This window comes from Ornithorhynchus anatinus, chromosome 15, assembly GCF_004115215.2.
Source record: "Ornithorhynchus anatinus isolate Pmale09 chromosome 15, mOrnAna1.pri.v4, whole genome shotgun sequence".
In the NCBI taxonomy this organism is placed as follows: domain Eukaryota; kingdom Metazoa; phylum Chordata; class Mammalia; order Monotremata; family Ornithorhynchidae; genus Ornithorhynchus; species Ornithorhynchus anatinus.
Window position 1 is genome coordinate 5,755,749 of NC_041742.1, and position 16,344 is coordinate 5,772,092.

The 16,344-nt window shown below is 47.7% G+C and overlaps 1 protein-coding gene and 1 long non-coding RNA gene across 4 annotated transcripts in view; one reads left to right on the forward strand and one right to left on the reverse strand.

Moving 5' to 3' along the window:
• MAP2K6 (mitogen-activated protein kinase kinase 6) overlaps positions 1 to 16,344 on the forward strand; it is a 111,291-nt gene that overhangs the window by 90,403 nt on the left and 4,544 nt on the right. For all 3 annotated transcript variants that reach the window (XM_029079700.2, XM_029079701.2, XM_029079702.2), the window contains 3 exons: positions 401 to 478; positions 2,348 to 2,487; positions 12,399 to 12,444. In XM_029079700.2, coding sequence (XP_028935533.1) covers positions 401 to 478; positions 2,348 to 2,487; positions 12,399 to 12,444 — 264 coding nt within the window. The remainder of the gene's footprint in view (positions 1 to 400; positions 479 to 2,347; positions 2,488 to 12,398; positions 12,445 to 16,344) is intronic.
• Positions 42 to 16,344, reverse strand: part of LOC114816940 — a 29,061-nt gene continuing 12,758 nt past the window's right edge. Inside the window, exons 2-3 of the long non-coding RNA XR_003764753.1 lie at positions 15,429 to 15,590; positions 42 to 148 (exon numbers count right to left, since the gene is read on the reverse strand). This is a non-coding gene — a long non-coding RNA (uncharacterized LOC114816940). The remainder of the gene's footprint in view (positions 149 to 15,428; positions 15,591 to 16,344) is intronic.

A 16,344-nucleotide genomic window follows, 5' to 3' on the forward strand; every position in this document is an offset into this window, starting at 1 on the left:
TGGTTATTTTAGGAGGAACAAAAAAACAATACCTACCTGTTGTATTGGGCTACTTCAAGCTAATCAAGCTAATCAGGTTGGTGCAGTGCATGTCCCACAGTCTTAAATCGGCTCACGGTCTTAAATTCCCGCTTTACAGATGAGGTACCTGAGGCCCAGAGAAGTGAAATGACTTACCCAAGATCACACAGCAGACAAGTGACGGACCTGGGGCTAAGACCCAGGTCCTTCTGACTTCCAGGCCCGGGTTCTATCCACCAGGCCACAGTGCTGCCCTAAGTTCCCTAGAGGGGACCCATCTATGCACAATTTTCAGTAGCTTCCCTGGAGACTGAGGTCGTAAAGAATTCAGGAGCAAAAGCTGCCTTCTTTCAGTTGTCCTCTTTGTCTCCCTTTCCAGCCCGAGAGAATAAACCCGGAGCTGAACCAGAAAGGATACAGCGTGAAATCCGACATCTGGAGTCTGGGCATAACAATGGTAGCGTCTGTGGCAGGGAAACTGGTGTGAGGGGCTGGGTGTGGGTCCGTGACTGACGGCAGAGAAGGGTGTCCGCTAGAGAGGGAGCACTGCCCCCAAGGGATTGGCACTAGGGGTAGGGCACTAGCTTCCCCCCAAGGTCTTTTGGGTGGGACCACCAGCCGGAGCAAGCTGGCTCCACCCCTTCCTTGGAGATGGATGGGGGCCAGAAATGGAGTCATGGGCTCTGCTGGCAGGCCGAGGCTGTCTGATCCCAGAAGCCAGCGGTGTGTCTCTGGCCATCCGGTGAACAGAGACTGCTCGTGTCTACAGGCCGACCCCAGGGTGTTTGTCTTAGCCATAACCTGGCGATGGCAAGGAGAATGCCCACAACAGGCCCTCTGAAAACAGCTGCCCCATGCCCTGGCCATTTTCCCTGTCCATATCCTGACCCCTTGTGAGTCTTAGTCCCCATCCCTTTGCAGTACCCTGAAGATTCTGTATCTCTCCTGTCTCCATTTGTTCCCAATCCTACCTGCGGCGAGTGTCTTCCCCCCCACCCCCTGGGACTTTCGCTCCCACCCTCACAAATAAACCTGGCCAGCCCTGATTGACTGCTTGGGCCTCCTGATTACATTCCTCCTTGTGGCCTGTGGGGAGGCCCCTCCACCCCTGTATGCAGGGAGAGCAATCTGACCCAACTGCCTATTTTAGTATTTTTTAAGAGCTTACTTTGTGCCAAACACTGTTTTAAACTCTGGGGTAGGTACAAGATAATCAGGTCCCACACCAGGCTCCCAGTCTAGGTAGAAGGGAGACCTGGTATTGAATCCCCATTTTGCAGATGAGGAAACTGAGGCCCAGAGAAATGAAGTGACTTACCCAAGGTCACACAACAGGCAAGTGGCAGTGCTGGGGTTAGAACCCAGGGCCTCTCACTCCCAGGCCTGTGTTCTTTACACTAGCCTTCTTGAGGAATCAAAGCTCACCATCCCTGAGGTTGGGAAAAAGGAATGGGCTAAAATTACAGCAAGAAGGATTTCAACTAGAACTCCTTCTTTCCAGTGTGCATTCTTGTAGGGTGCCACTCAGAGGAGTTCCAGAACATTTTTTACTAAATACTTTTTTTGGTGATATTTGATAAGCATTTACTTTGTGCCAGGCACTGTACTAAGCGCTGGGGTAAATAAAAGATAATCAGGTTGGACACAGTCCCTAACCCACATGGTGTTCACGGTCTTAATCCCCATTCTACAGATGAGGTAACCGAGGCACAGAGAAGTGAAATGACTTGTCCAAGATCCCACAGCAGACAAATGGCAGAACTGGAATTAGAACTCGGGTCCTTCGGACTCCCAGGCCCGTACTCTATCCACTGGGCCACGCTGCTTCTCACTTTAATGAGCGGGGAGCAGGGAATGACCAGCAAGGGATCGATAAGTCCTCGCTAGAGACAGAAAGTTCCGGCAGGGTCTCAGCTGGCCCATTCTCCCCTTGGTCGGCCTGGCCACCGGCTAGACAGGGCACTGCCAGGATTCATCTTCTGCTTTCTGGAAAAAGCCAGGAGAGGGCGGCAAACACCAGGGTTTGTCACTTTCCCCCCAAGTCCTCTGAATAGGGTGGTTATTTTAACTCTGAGAGCAACTCACTGATGGACTTAATGAAAATATCTAAAGTGCAGCGATGGGAGACCACTGAGGACAGTCCTAAATGAGTTTTAAGCCGGCGCCCCTGGCCAACTGAAGTCTGAAGGGGTCCCAGCGGACACCCGCCTGCCTCGGGGGGAACGAACAGGGAGGGATCGTTGATGTCTTCCTACCCTCCATGTTGTCCATCCATCCCCCCTCTGGACTTCCTTCTCTGAGGCAGCGTCTCCCTCTCCTCTGGTAGATCGAACTGGCCATCCTGCGGTTCCCCTACGATTCCTGGGGCACCCCGTTCCAGCAGCTCAAACAGGTGGTGGAAGAGCCGTCACCCCAGCTTCCCGTGGGCAAGTTCTCAGCAGACTTCGTTGACTTTACCTCACAGTGGTAAGCAAATGTCTTTTTCTGGGCCCCCCCCACCCCTGCTCTCCAGTCCAGCTGGGGGTAGGAGGCGAGAGGGGGGATAACACCCCCTCAGGCGGTGGTATGGTAAGGGTTATAACTGGTCTGGTGGATGGAAGAGGCAAGGAGCCAGACTGAGGAAGCTGCTGTGAGACCTTGGGCTAGTGACTTCACTTCCCTGTGCCTCAGCCACTTCATCTTTAAAATGAGGTTAAGAGTGTGAGCCCCATGTGGGACAGGGACTGTGTCCAGCCTGATTAGCTTGTATCTACCCCAGAGCTTAGAACAGTGCATGGCACAAAGTAAGTGCTTAACAAGTACTATAACTATTATTATTAAATGGATGCTAGAAAGCCATGCCGAAGAGCCAGCAGCTGGATTTTTTTCCAAAGGTACAAGGGTTTTTCTTCTTATTTGCCAACCGATTTGCAGATTTTGGGTTAGCCATGGATTACTAAAGGTCAGTGATAGTGGGGGTGGTGGTTCAATACAAAAACAAAGAAGGGAAGAGGAAATTTTTTAAGAGCACTGCTCCATCCCAGCTGAAAACAGGGGGTCAGTTTCCAAGGATAGACCTGTATGCACTGCTCTTGATAAAGGAGTGGCTCTCTTGGAGCAAAGCTCCGTAAGGATTGAGAGCAAGGTGTTAAAAAGTAAACAGTGCTATATGCCGCAAATATTGAGTTTGACAACACAACAAGAGGCAGCCTTTTTCTGTGCTCAGTGTGGCTGGCTTTCACGTCTGCCTTTTTAGACACACTGGAGTTTGTTGCTGAATTTTTCCATCAGTGAAGAAATTTCTCCATCACTTTTTTTAAAGTGGTGTTTGTTTGGTGCTTACTAGGTGCCAGACACTGTACTGCAAGCTGGGGAAGATACAAGCTAATCAGGTTAGGCACAGTCCATATCCCACATAGGGCTCCAGGCCCACATTGGTCCTTGGAAACTTCAATATCCACATAGATGTTCCTGATGACCATCTGCCGCCCACCTTCTATCACTCCTCAGCTGCGCTGACCTCCTGATCCAGCCTACCTCACCCACTCACCAACTTGGACACACACTTGAACTCATCATCTCTAACCACTGAATCATCTCTATCCTCACCAACTCTGAAATCCCTCTACCTGACCAGAACCTTCTCTCTTGCCTCCCCTCCCACACACCTCCTCCCCATAAATCTGTACTATTCACCCAAAGACCTCCGATCATTTGACCCCAACCTATTATCTCAACTCATCATGCCCCACCTAGCCTCCATACCCAAACTACTCTCCCTTGATGACCAAAAAGACACCCTCAACACCACCCTCTCTACTGAACTCAACTCACTCACTCCCCTATCCTTTTGTCGATCCTGTACCACTAACCCTGAGACCTGGATCACCTGCACAGTCGGCCTCCTTCGCTCTCATGCTCGAGCCGCAGCGCGTTGCTGGCAAAAATCTAAATATCAGCTTGACTTTGTCCACTCCAAGTTTATCCTTGCATGCTTTAACTCTGCCCTCTCCTCTGCCCAGCAAAATTATTTCTCCACCCTTACTGACACCCATGCCTAACACCTCACCAGTTGTTCCAGACATTTAACTCCCTCCTCAGGCCCCCTGTGCCCTGGCCTACACCATCTCTTGCCCCCAGTGACCTAGCCACCTACTTTATTAAGAAAATTGACACTCAGGCATGAGGTCCCTAAAATCAGCCCTGCCTTTCCTCAGCTCCTCCCCCTTCCAGCCACTTCTTCAACTCTCCCATTCTCCCAAGCAGTACCTCTAGAGGAGATCTCCTGCCTCCTCTCAAAGGCCACCCCCTCCACCTGCCTTCCACCTCCCCCTCCCTTCTCCCCTCCCTAACAACTATCTTCAACTCTTTGCTTTCCAGTGGCTTCTTCCCCACTGCTTTCAAACATGCTCAAGTCTCCCCATCCTAAAAAACCCCACCCCTGACCCCACAGCTCCCTCCAGTTTTCTACAAAAACGTTCAGGATGTGACACCCCGCTCCTCAAAGAACTCCAGTGGTTGACCATCTATTTCCGCATTATTCACCACTGGATTTAAAGCACTCTACCACCTTGCCTCCTCCTACCTCGCCTCACTACTCTCCTTCTACAACCCAGCCCACACACTTTGCTTCTCTAATGCTAATCTCACTGTGCCTCGATCTTGCCTATGTTGCCGCCGACACCTTGCCCATGTTCTGCCTCTGGCCTGGAACGTCCCCCTACCCCCACCTCAAATCTGACAGACAGTCACTCTCCCCACCTTCAGAGCCTTTTTGAAGGTACACCTCCATGAGGCCTTCCCAGACTAAGCCTCTCCTCCCATTTCTTTCTGCATCACCCTGATTTGCTCTCTTGGTTCTTTATTTGTTCCAAGTCACACAGCAGGCAAGCAGCAGAGCGGAATTAAAACACAGTCCTCTGATTCCCAGGCCCGCACTCCTTCCAACAGTCCAAGCTGCTTGCCATGACTCTGTTCACCTGAGTGAAAGCAGTATGTTCTAGTAAAGGGCAGAACTACTCTTTACTCGTGATCCTGTTCACCTTGAGATAAAGCAGTTTGTTTTAGTACAGTACAGAACTACTCTCTACCCATGGTTCTATTCACCTCAGCCAAAGCAGAGAGGAATTGGTACCCATCTTTCTGGCCATATGTGCAGTGAGGTCAGTCTGCAGAGTGTGTATGTGTGTGTGTTTTTGTGTGGGGAGGGAGGGGTTCTCTCTCAAAGCCTCCTGGGATGGTGGGGGGAAAGGAGGGAGTTCAGAAGAGACAGCTCTGGAGGGTGTCTGAATGCAAACAGCAGGCCAAAAGAGCACACCTGCCTCAGGAGGCAGACGCCCATGACTCAATCTTATCTGTTGAGCACTTACTGGGTGTGGAGCATTTTACTGACCCCTTAGGGGAGAATAAGTTTTTTCCTTGGAAAGAACTCTCAGGGGATTGGGAACAGGAGGCTTCGGGAGAAGGGAGAGCGATCTGAGAATGCAGCCGGGGACCTGATGACGCCCTTGGCTGGCAGGAAGAGTTGCCTGATTGGCATCATCGGCTGGGGAACAGAAGCAGCCACGTCCTCGCGCTTCGGAACATCGTGTGACGTTCCGAGCTGCCTCCGTTCTCCTGCCACTGGCCCACGTCACCCTGTTCATTCTCCCGAAGCAGCAGGGCAGTTGTTTCAGAGCAGGCTGCAGCTGTGCCTTCCGGATGAAAGATCATGCGTTCTTTTCCCTCTTATGCTAAGCTGTCCAGGATCTCGGTGGGGAAGCCTCACGTCATGTCGAGAGGTTTTGAAGGGCCTCGGCTCATTGCTTTTATCTCCCTTGGGAAATCAGGCAGTTCTTCCTGTCTGTTTTCCCCAAGGGACAAAAATCGATATTTTCTGTTTCTTTCATCGAAGCAGGTTTGGCCTCGCTCCGTGAAACTTTCCCCCCTGGGGTTAGCAGGTTAAGCCAGCCTTGGAAATAAGTTCTAGAAATCTGCCAGCCTACAACGATTGTCTAGCAACCCAAGGAATTTTCCCCCACTCCCCATTTAACCGTGCCCAAACTAGGATTTTTTTGTTCTAGGAAGACTGGAACATCAGGCAATTTTCAGTATTGGCCAAAATGATTATTTGCCTATCTTCTTATTTCTTTTAGGTGCAGGCAGTCTATCAGTGGTATCTATTGAGCACTTACTTTGGGAACAACACTGTACTAAGCACTTGGGAGGGTACAGTACAACACAGCGCAGATGTTCCCTGCCCCTAACAGGCCAGGTATGGGAAGACGTATTAATTTTCAAGCTGGCTAAAAAACAACCACCAGTCAGCTGTGTTTTTATTCCTTTAAAGGTCCTAGGTAGATGTGGTGTTGCCAGGGCTGGCTTGGGAGCTTTATGGTTTTGAAAAGGTAGGGTGGCCTGCTGGAGAGAGCACAAGACTGACTGGTAGTTAGAAGATCCAAATTTCAGTGCCACCTTTCCCCCCAGCTTACTGTGTGACCTTGGGCAAGGCAGTAAACCTCTCTGAGTTTCCTCATCTGACAAATGGGGACAAGAGAGACTGCGAGCCCCATATGAAACAGGGATCGCATTTTGTATTTACCCCAGAGCTAAACACAGTACATAATAAATGCTGACAAAATGCCAAAATTAATGAAGCAGTGGACTAGGTACAAGAGAATTTGTTCAGACAAAGGGAAGGGAAGGCACATGGGTATCTCATGCCCATTTTATAGATGAGGCCCAGCGGGGTTCAGTGATTTACCTCAAGTAACACAGCAAGCCAGTGGCAAAGCTGGGGCTTGTACTCCCGGCCCCAATCTCTTTCTGCTGAGCCAAGCTGCCTCCTCTAGACTGTAAGTTCGTCATGGGCAGGCAATGTCTCTGTTATATTGTTCTCTACCAAGTGCTTAGTACGACACTCTGCACACAGTCAGCACTCAATGAATGCAATTGACCCACTGACTGCCGCCTTAGTGCTTACTACAAGCCATGACTTGGGCTGTTTCATTGCTTTCATGTGCATTGAGTTCAGCTTAATAATAATAATAATAATGGTATTTTTAATACACAAAGGTGTTGTGCATACCCTGTTTCCTCCCACAATCTACCCTGGGTAATAATAACAATTATGGTATTTGTTAAGCGCTTACTATGTGCCAGGTACTGTATTTAGCGCTGGGGTGGATACAAGCAAATTGGGTTGGACAGAGTCCCTGCCCTATGTGGGGCTCACAGTCTCAATCCCCATTTGACAGATGAGCAAACTAAGGCGCAGAGAAGTGAAGTGACTTGCCCAAGGTCACACAGCAGGCAAGTGGTGGAGCCGGGTAGTCTCTCTCAGCCATTCCTGAAGTGCCAGTTGCTATGTGCCAAGTTGGCAGGCGGTTGGCGGTTTTGTGGGCAGGGCAGGAAAGCAGACCCGACCTAGCCCCGGGCTCCAGAAACCCCAGGCCCTTCCCCAAAGCCTCTTGTGGAGACTCAGTCCTCCACCGCTGGGTCCTGCTTCCAAGAACGGATTTGTGCCAACTGGGATCGGCAGAGCAGAAAAGAGCAAAAGGAAAACGTTATTCAACGTTCTGCTTCTGGAGCCGCTCGGACCTTTCCTTATGGGTTGAGCTACGACAGCAAGACTTTCCTGGAATTTGGATTCTGGAACAACTCTGGGAGGCAGCGTGGCCTAGTGGAAAAAGCGTGGGCCTGGGAATCAGAGGACAGGAGTTCTGTTCCTGGCTCTTCTGCTTGTCTGCTGCGGGACCTTGGGCAAGTCATTTATCTTCTCTGTGCTTCGGTTCCCTCATCGGGAAAATGGGGATTCAATACCTGTTGTCCTTTTTACTTGACTGTGAGCCCCATATGGGACTTGATTATCCTGTATCTACCCCACTGCTTAGTACAGTGCTTGGCACACGGTAAGTGCTTAACAAATACCACAGTTACTGTTCAATGTCTTTCCCCCTCTGGCATGGAGGGCTGAGTGGGGATTTGGGCTGTCCCTTTCAGTGAGTGTTTGTGACAGAGCTGTTGAGGCATAAGTTGTGTGAGGGGGCAAAGGAAAGTTTGAAAACACCAGGGACTTGGCAGAAAGGCCCATCAGATTTGCTGCATCCTAAAAATAGTAGGCCAGAAGAGGTGTTCACTTTTGGAATAATCTTTTGGGTTTACATGTGTGACACAGCTAAATTCATGAAAAACGTGAAGCTTTCTTTCCCCCCTTTTGCTAGAGAACTGTTGTAATTTTAGATAGGCCCTGACCAACTAATTTTTTTTTTTTGGGTGTGTGTATGTGTGTGTTTCTGAGAGCATGGGGTGTTTTTCACCCCTCTGGGAGGCTCTGAAGAACTCAGGCTCCAAGTTAGCCACCTTCAAGGCAGTGTGTAAGTGTCTCTTAGCATTGGCTGTGGGCACGAACTGGGCTGTGGTGTTTGGGTGGGGAATGGAGGAATTTTGCTTAATCACCTATTTCAAAGTGACAAGCCACCGAGCTGATCCCCAAAAGAAACTGGTGAAGCATTTAATGCCGCACCATTTTATCCACCTTTTCAAGTGCCCTCTATTAAAGATGGAATATGGACTTTTTTCCTAAGCTTAGCCAGTGTCCTTGGCTCTTCTGAGCCTGGGATTTTTAGTCTTTCAGATGGCAAAGATAGAGTATATTCTTATTGGTTTAACAAGCTCCTCTCATAGGCTAAATCAGAGTCTTCCACTAATGTTAGTGTAATGCTTACAGTAAAGCAAAGCTTGCCAGTCATGTGCAGTGAGAAAGGAAGTAACCATTCATTTTGCATCCCCCATTTCCTGTGGCTTCATGAATCCCTGTAGATGACATGTCTTATTGCGACTTCTGATCTGACTTCTGTTGCGGTCACTATGACCATTTTCCAAAAGTGTTTGTTTCAAAGTCTTTTTAAGTCCCATCCAAGAATTTTCCCAAACATCACCTTTTCAGGAAGTGAGTAGATGCTACTTCCTGTCTTGGCAATCTCTTTTTTGTTGGAGGAAAATTCCCCCAATCTTTGCAAGTCATCTACAGGAGAATGTTATCAGTCACATAACTGTTTTGTCCTCAAGTTCCAAAAAGGAGCAAAGAGGACAAGCAGCATGGCCTAGGGGAAACAGCAAAGAACTGGGAGGCAGCAGACTGGAATTTTAATTCCAGCTCTGCCACTTGCCTGCTGTGTGACCTTGGGCAAGTCATTTGATGTCTTTGGGCTTTAGTTTCTTCATCTGCAAAATGGATATTTGATACCTGTTCTCCCTCCTTTTAGACAGTGAGTCCCATGTGGGACAGGGACCGTGTCAGATTATCCTTTATATAACTCAGTACTTAGCACAGTGTAAACCCATAGTACATTTTTACCAAATACAGCAAATAGTAGATGGGCTTCTTGATTTGGTAAAGTACCAGTCTGCCTTTTCCAAAGTGGTTTGGGTTTGGAATTGGGCTTTCTGTGCTCAGTTACAGGGTATTTCCCAATAGTTTGAGTGAACCTGTCCTAGCTATCTGTCCTGATGCCAAAAGCAACCAGTGTTGACACTAAAACACCACACATTAAACGTGTCTCCCTTTTGTACTGAAGCTGGACTTGGCATTTCATTTGCCTTGCCAAAATCAAAGAATACTAGGTGTTTTTTTCCTTTGGTTTTTTTTTTCATTTGTCCAAGAGCTTCCCTCTTGCAACTACGGTTAATAAATCTTTAAAAATGTGTGCTCTCAGCCTTTCAGCCTCCTTCTCCCCTTCCCTTCTCCCCTGCCCACTTGTAATATTTATGGGCATCTCAAAGTGCAGTGCTCTGAACACAGAAAGCACTCAATAAATATGAGTGAAGTGAATGAATGAATGCTAAAGGAGAGGGTGTGGGCTCCCTGACTTTGATTACTAAGCCAATCAAGGGAAGTTTAGTGACTTTGCCAAGGTCACACAACAGGCAAGTGGTAGAGCCAGGTTTAGAATTTAGGTCTTCTAACTTTCAGTCCTGTGCTCTTTCCACCAGGCTGTGTTCTTCTCTGGTTCTGGCTAATTTCCCCTGCTCACCAATCCTACTCTAGCCTTCTCTTTTAATGTCTGGGAAGCAGCATGGCTTAGTGAATAGAGCACGAGCCTGGGAGTCAGAGGGTCATGGGTTCTAATCCTGACTCCAACCCTTCTCTGCTGTGTGGCCTTGGATAAGATACTTCATTCAGTCATATTTATTGAGCATTTACTGTATGCAGAGCATTGTAATAGGCTGAAGTAGATTCTTCTGCCCTCCGCTCCCAACCACCCCATCACCCCCTGCACCCTGACTCTCGGGACCCATCACTCGATCCCATCCGTCCGACCTTCACAACATTTGCTAAAATCTGCCCTTTCCTCCCCATCCAAACTGCTACCACTTCAATACAATCAATCACTTATCCTCTCCTTCCTGGATTACTGCATCAGTCTCCTTGCTGACCTCCCAGCCTCCTGCCTCTCCCCATTCAATTCCATACTTCACTCTGCTGCCTGGATCATTTTTCTACAAAAATGTGCAGGACATGTCGCCCCACTCCTCAAAAAAACTCCAGGGCTTACCCATCCACCTCCACATCAAACAAAAAGTTCTCACCTCGCTTCTCTCCTACTGCAAACCCAGCCCTCATATTCTCTCTTCTAATCACTCCTCACTGTGCCTCAAACTTGCCCCCCACCCCTTGCCCACATCCTGCCTCTGGCCTGAAACGCCAACCCTCGTCAAATCTGATAGACAATTACTCTCCTTGCCTTCAAAGCCTTATTGAAGGTGCATCTCCTCCAGGAGGCCTTCCCTGACTAAGCAAACCCTTTTTCCTCTTCCCCCACTCGCTTGTGCATCTCCCGGAATTGCTCCCTTTATTCCTCCCAGCCCCACAGCATTTATGTACATATATGTAATTTATTTATTCCTATTAATGTCTGTCTCCCCCCGCTGTAGACTGTAAGCTCATTGTGGGCAAGGAATGTGTCTTTTTATTGTTGTTTTATACCCTCCCAAGGGCTTAGTACAGTGCTCTGCATCCAGTAAGCACTCAATAAATATGACTGAATGAATGAATGACCCCTCCCTAAGGTGATCATTTGTCTGGCCTTCTGCAGGACCGTCTGTTTTTCAGCTGGCCTGTCTCCTGTCTGCTACTGGTGGAGCCACTAGATGTCTCGTTTCCAGATGTTTCTTTTAAATGCTCAACCTCCTGACCCTGAGTCCAGTGGCTTAGAAGCAGTCTCTGTGTCTACAGGGACCAGGGAGGAGAAACCAGTGGTACTGGAGGAGTAGAGGGGGTCAGGGACACTCCCTAGGTCCTCAAAATTTCCATAAAAACCTTCCTGGATTGTCTTTTGTGCTCAGTGGAATGCCCATTAGGTATTCAATAAATACCATTAACTACTGCAACTACAGTTTTTAAACTAGTTCATATTCAGCTACTGGTCCAGAAGCAGCGTGGCCTAGTGGAAAGAGCCTGAGCCTGTGAGTCAGAGGACTTGGGTTCTGATCCTGACTTGACCACTTTCTTGCTGTGTGACCTTGGCAAGTCATTTAAATTTTGTGGACCTCAGTTTCCTTATCTGTAAAATGGAGTTAAAATACCAGTTCTGCCTTCTTCTACTTGGACCGAGAGCCCCATATGGGGTGGGGATTGTGTCTGGCATGATTATCTTGTTTCTGACCCAGCGCTAGGTACAGTGGCTATCACATAGTAAGTGCTCAACAGTTATTATTACTGTTACCTACCCATTGTTCTTGGGAAAACTCACTGTTTTCAGCCTGTTCTCTTTTTGTGTGACCTTTCTTGCTTTATTTTCTAGTCCCCGAAGGAAGTTGGGTTCTCCCTCCACCATGGGCTATACTGATTTCCCCAGCTCCTCCCCAAAGGAAAAGGAATCTCAGGCCCCTTCAGTCTCATTCCAACTAGATCCTCATGGAGAAATTCCTCTCTAATTTTTGGTGATTGTTCATTGGGGAATCTATCAAAGATGGGAGCAGAAGGAGTTAACCAACTTGCAGTTTTTCTGTTCTCTAGATAGACTATAAGCTCCTTGAGGGCAGGGAACATGCCTACCGACTCTGTTAAATTGTACTCTCCCAAGCGCTTAGAACAATGGACCATAGCAATGAAGTAGATCCTTCTTCTCCCATCTCCTGCTGGACCCCATCATTCCCTGCACAACTGAATACCCTTGGTTCCCAGAACCCCTCTATAAGGTGGCCGTTTGTCCAGTCTTGTCCCGGATAGTCTATCAGCTAGGTTATCCCTGTCTAGTATTGCGTGCAGACAGTAAGCGCTCAGTAAATAGTGACAGATTGATTGATAAACGCTCTTGCAGGCTGATGACGAGTGGCCTTTGACGGTTTTTAAAATCCCAACCTATTGTACTGATGATGTCTTGCTCTTAATTGCATTTCATTCTTTTATCTTTAAGCTTGAAGAAGAATTCTAAAGAGCGGCCAACATACCCAGAACTCATGGTGAGTATTGCCAAGCTAAAAGCGCTGGCAGTTCATTGAGTGGCACTGTGTGGTGAGCAAGCAACGGTGATGAACCAGGTGGTGAAGGTGATCAAAATTCAGAATTAAGACCCAGCAGACAATTTTTGATCCCGCTTGGGTGACCTCCATTTTGGCCTATGATACTCGGACAGTGAGGCTTCAGTCCACCTTCTTTGTCATACGGATAAAATGCTTTGGTCCTCAAGATCAGAAGGTGCTGAGAGAAGGGAGGTTTGGATGCCATGAAGCATTTCAGAAGAGAAGCTACGGATATAAGGAGGAGGAGGAATAGTAAGGGTTGAATAGGAAACAGTGCTAGCGTCCTTTCATATTGTCCCAGTTGATAAATTCTGAGTTAAAAGTGGTCTGGCCTGGGTGCTAGGGTATCAGTGAAATTTCTGCTTCCTCATTCAGTCAGTCAGTCTATCGTATTTACTGAGCGCTTACTGTGTGCAGAGCACTGTACTAAGCACTACGGAGAGTTCAATCTAACAGACACATTCCCTGCCCACAATGGAAACAGCATGGCATACTGAATAGGGCATGGGCCTGGTAGTCAGGTCTTGGGTTCTAATCCCTGATCAACCACTTGTCTGCTGTGTGACCTTGGGCAAGACACTTTACTTCTCTGTGCCTCAGTTACCACATCTGTAAAATGGGGATTGAAACTGTGAGCCCCACATGGAACAGGGACTGCGTCCAACCCAATTTGCTTGTATCCACCCCAGAGCTTAGTACAGTGCCCAACACAGAATAAGCACTTAACCAATACCACAATCATTATTATTATTATTATTTTTACAGTCCAGAGGGGGATACAGGCATTAATATAAATAAATACGACGACAGTTATATAAGTGCTGTGGGACTGGGAGGGAGGATGAGTAAGGGAGCAAGTCAGGGTGGCACAGAAGGGAATTGAAATGGAAAAGAGGGATAAGTCAGGGAAGGCCTCTTGGAGGAGATGTGCCTTTAATAAGGCTTTGAAGCTCATTATGGGCAGGGACCATATCTACTCATTATATATTTACATCTGCCTCAAAGTGTTATACTGTACTCTCCCAAGCGCTTAATACGGTGCTCGGTACAGAGTAAGTATTCCATAAATATGACTGACTGGTTGATTCTAATCTCAGCTCTGCCACTTACCTGCTGGGTGGCCTTGGGCAAGGCACAAAACCTCTCCATGCCTCAAGTTCCTTATATGTAAAATGGGAATTTTGACACCTTTTCTCCCTCACCCTTAGATGCTGAGCCCTTTGTCAATAAATCAGTTGTATTTGTTGAATGCTTACAGTGTGCAGAACACTGTACTAAGTGCGTGGAAGAGTACAATACACCAGAGTTGGTAGACATGTTCCCTTCCCACAACGAGCTATAGTTTAGAGGGGGAGACAGATATGAATTATAGGTATGTAGGTAAGTGTTGTGGAGCTGAGGAAGGGGTGAATAAAGGATGCAAATCTAAGTGCAAGGGTGAGTCAGAAGGGAGTGGGAGAAGAGGAAATAAGGGCTTAATTTTGGATGAAAATATACCTTCATAAGGCATAGAAGGTGGGGAGAGTGACTGTCCGATATGAAGAGGGAGGGAATTCCAGGCCAGAAGCAGGATGTGGGTGAGAGGTGGCATTGAATTGGACAAGACTGAGGTACAGCAAGAAGGTTAGCATTAAAGGAGTGAAGTGTGTGGGCTGGGATTTAGTAGATGAGCAGCAAGTTAAGATATAAGGGGGCAAAGTGATTGAGGGCTTTAAAGATGATGGTAAGGAGTTTCTGTTCGATGTGGAGGTGGATGGACAACGCCTGGAGGTTCTTGAGGAGTGGGGAGACATGGACTGAACGTTTTTGTGGAAAAATGATTCAGGCTGCAGACTGAAGTACGGACTGGAGTGGAGACAGACAGGAGGCAGGAAGGACAAGCAAGAAGTTTGATACAGTAATCAAGGTGGGATCGGATAAGTGCTTGGATTAACATAGTAGCAGTTTGATTGGAAGGGAAAGGGCAGATTGTAGTGATGATGTGAAGGCTGGACCAACAAGATTTGGTGACAGATTGAATATGTGGGTTGAATGAAGGAGATGAATCGAAGACAATGCCCAGGTTGGGAGCTCAAGAGAGAGGAAGGATGGTGGTGCTGTCTACAGTGATAGTGATGACCTTGTGTGCAGGAGCTGTCTCTGACCTAATTATCTTCTATCTACTGTAGTGCTTAGTATATTGCTTGGCACATACTAAGTGCTCAACAGATACCACTATTATTACCATTATTATTATTCAAGTGTTTGCTTATCTCAGAGGCTCCTGGGAGCAGGGGAAGAAAGGTGTTCTGTTCCAACAGAGTGCCCTCTGGCAAGTGCACTGGTTTCTATTAAGTTAGCTGGCTGAATTATACCTTCCCAAAATATCTTAACACTGTGGTATTTTATGGCTGACATATTAATGTTGTGAAGTCTTTTGGGTTTCTCTCTCTCTCTCTCTCTCTCTCTCTCTCTCTCTCTCTCTCTCTCTCATGACATTAGGCTTTGTGGTACTGGAATGGACTTTGTCTTTTAAGACTGTAACTGCTCCTTGCTTTCCTGTGGAATTGAGGTTTTTAATGGAAAATCTGAGTCCCAATTCCCTGACTCTTAACATAGGGAAAACAGATGCTGAGATGCTATTGTTCAAACTTTTGCCAAGGATAGGAAGGGGAGGGGAGGAAAGGAGAAATCCAGGTGATTCCCTCCACCTGTTGGCCTTTTTTGTTTCATTCACTGATCTGTGTGTACTGAGTGCTTACTATAAGCAGTGCATGGTACTAAACGCTTGGGAGAGAATGATATAGCAATAAACAGACACATTCCTTGCCCGCTACAAAAATGCTCCCTAAGCAGCATCCAGTCCCTCAGGGAGGACCCTCTTCCTCTTCCCTTGGATCCGAATCAGAAACGAGCCTGGGGAGGGGGCTGGGAGAGCCTCTTACCTTCAGGTCACTCATTTCCCTGCTCTTCAAGGGTTCGTTCAGCCATATCAAGGCTGGACTTTGGTCCAGGTTCTTCAGAGACAGTAGCCCAGGTGTCCTGTGAGTGGCTCTTGGTAAGGTGCTCAGTGTTGGTTCAACTGGTCGCCACCCGTGCAGCATAGCCTAGTGGTGAGAACACAGGCCTGGAAGTCAGAAGGAATTGAGTTCTAATCCCGACTCTGCCACGTGTCTGCTGTGTGACCTTGGGCAAGTCACTTCACTTCTCTGGGCCTCAGTTATCTCATAAATCATTGTGGTATTTGTTAAGGCTTACTAAATGTCAAGCACTGTTCTAAGTGCTGGGGTAGATACAAGATAATCAGGTTGGACACAGTCCCTAACCCACAAGGGGTTCACAGTTTGAATCCCCATTTTATGGATGAGGGAACTGAGGCACGGCGAAATTTAGTGACTTGCCCAAGGCCACACAGCAGGCAGAGCTGGGATTAGAACACATGTCTTCAGACTCCCAAGTTGATGCTCTTTTCATTAGACCATGCTGCTTATCTATAAATGGGGATTTAGACTGTGAGCTCCATATGGGACAGGGACTGTCCGAACAAATTACCTTGTATCTAGTGGATAGAGCACAGGGTCTGGGGGTCAGAAGGACCTGGGTTCTAATCCTGACTCCACCATTTGTCTGCTGTGTAACCTTGGGGAAGTACTTCCCCTTCTTTACCTGTTTCCTCATCTGTAAATTGGGGATTGAGACTGTGAGCTCCACGTAGGGCAGGGATAGTGTCCAACTTGATTTGCTTGTATCCACCTCAGCACTTAGAACAGTGCCTGGCACATAGTAAGCACTTAACAAATACCGTCATTATTGTTATTACAGTGCCTGGCACATAGTAAACACTTAACAAATACCACAATT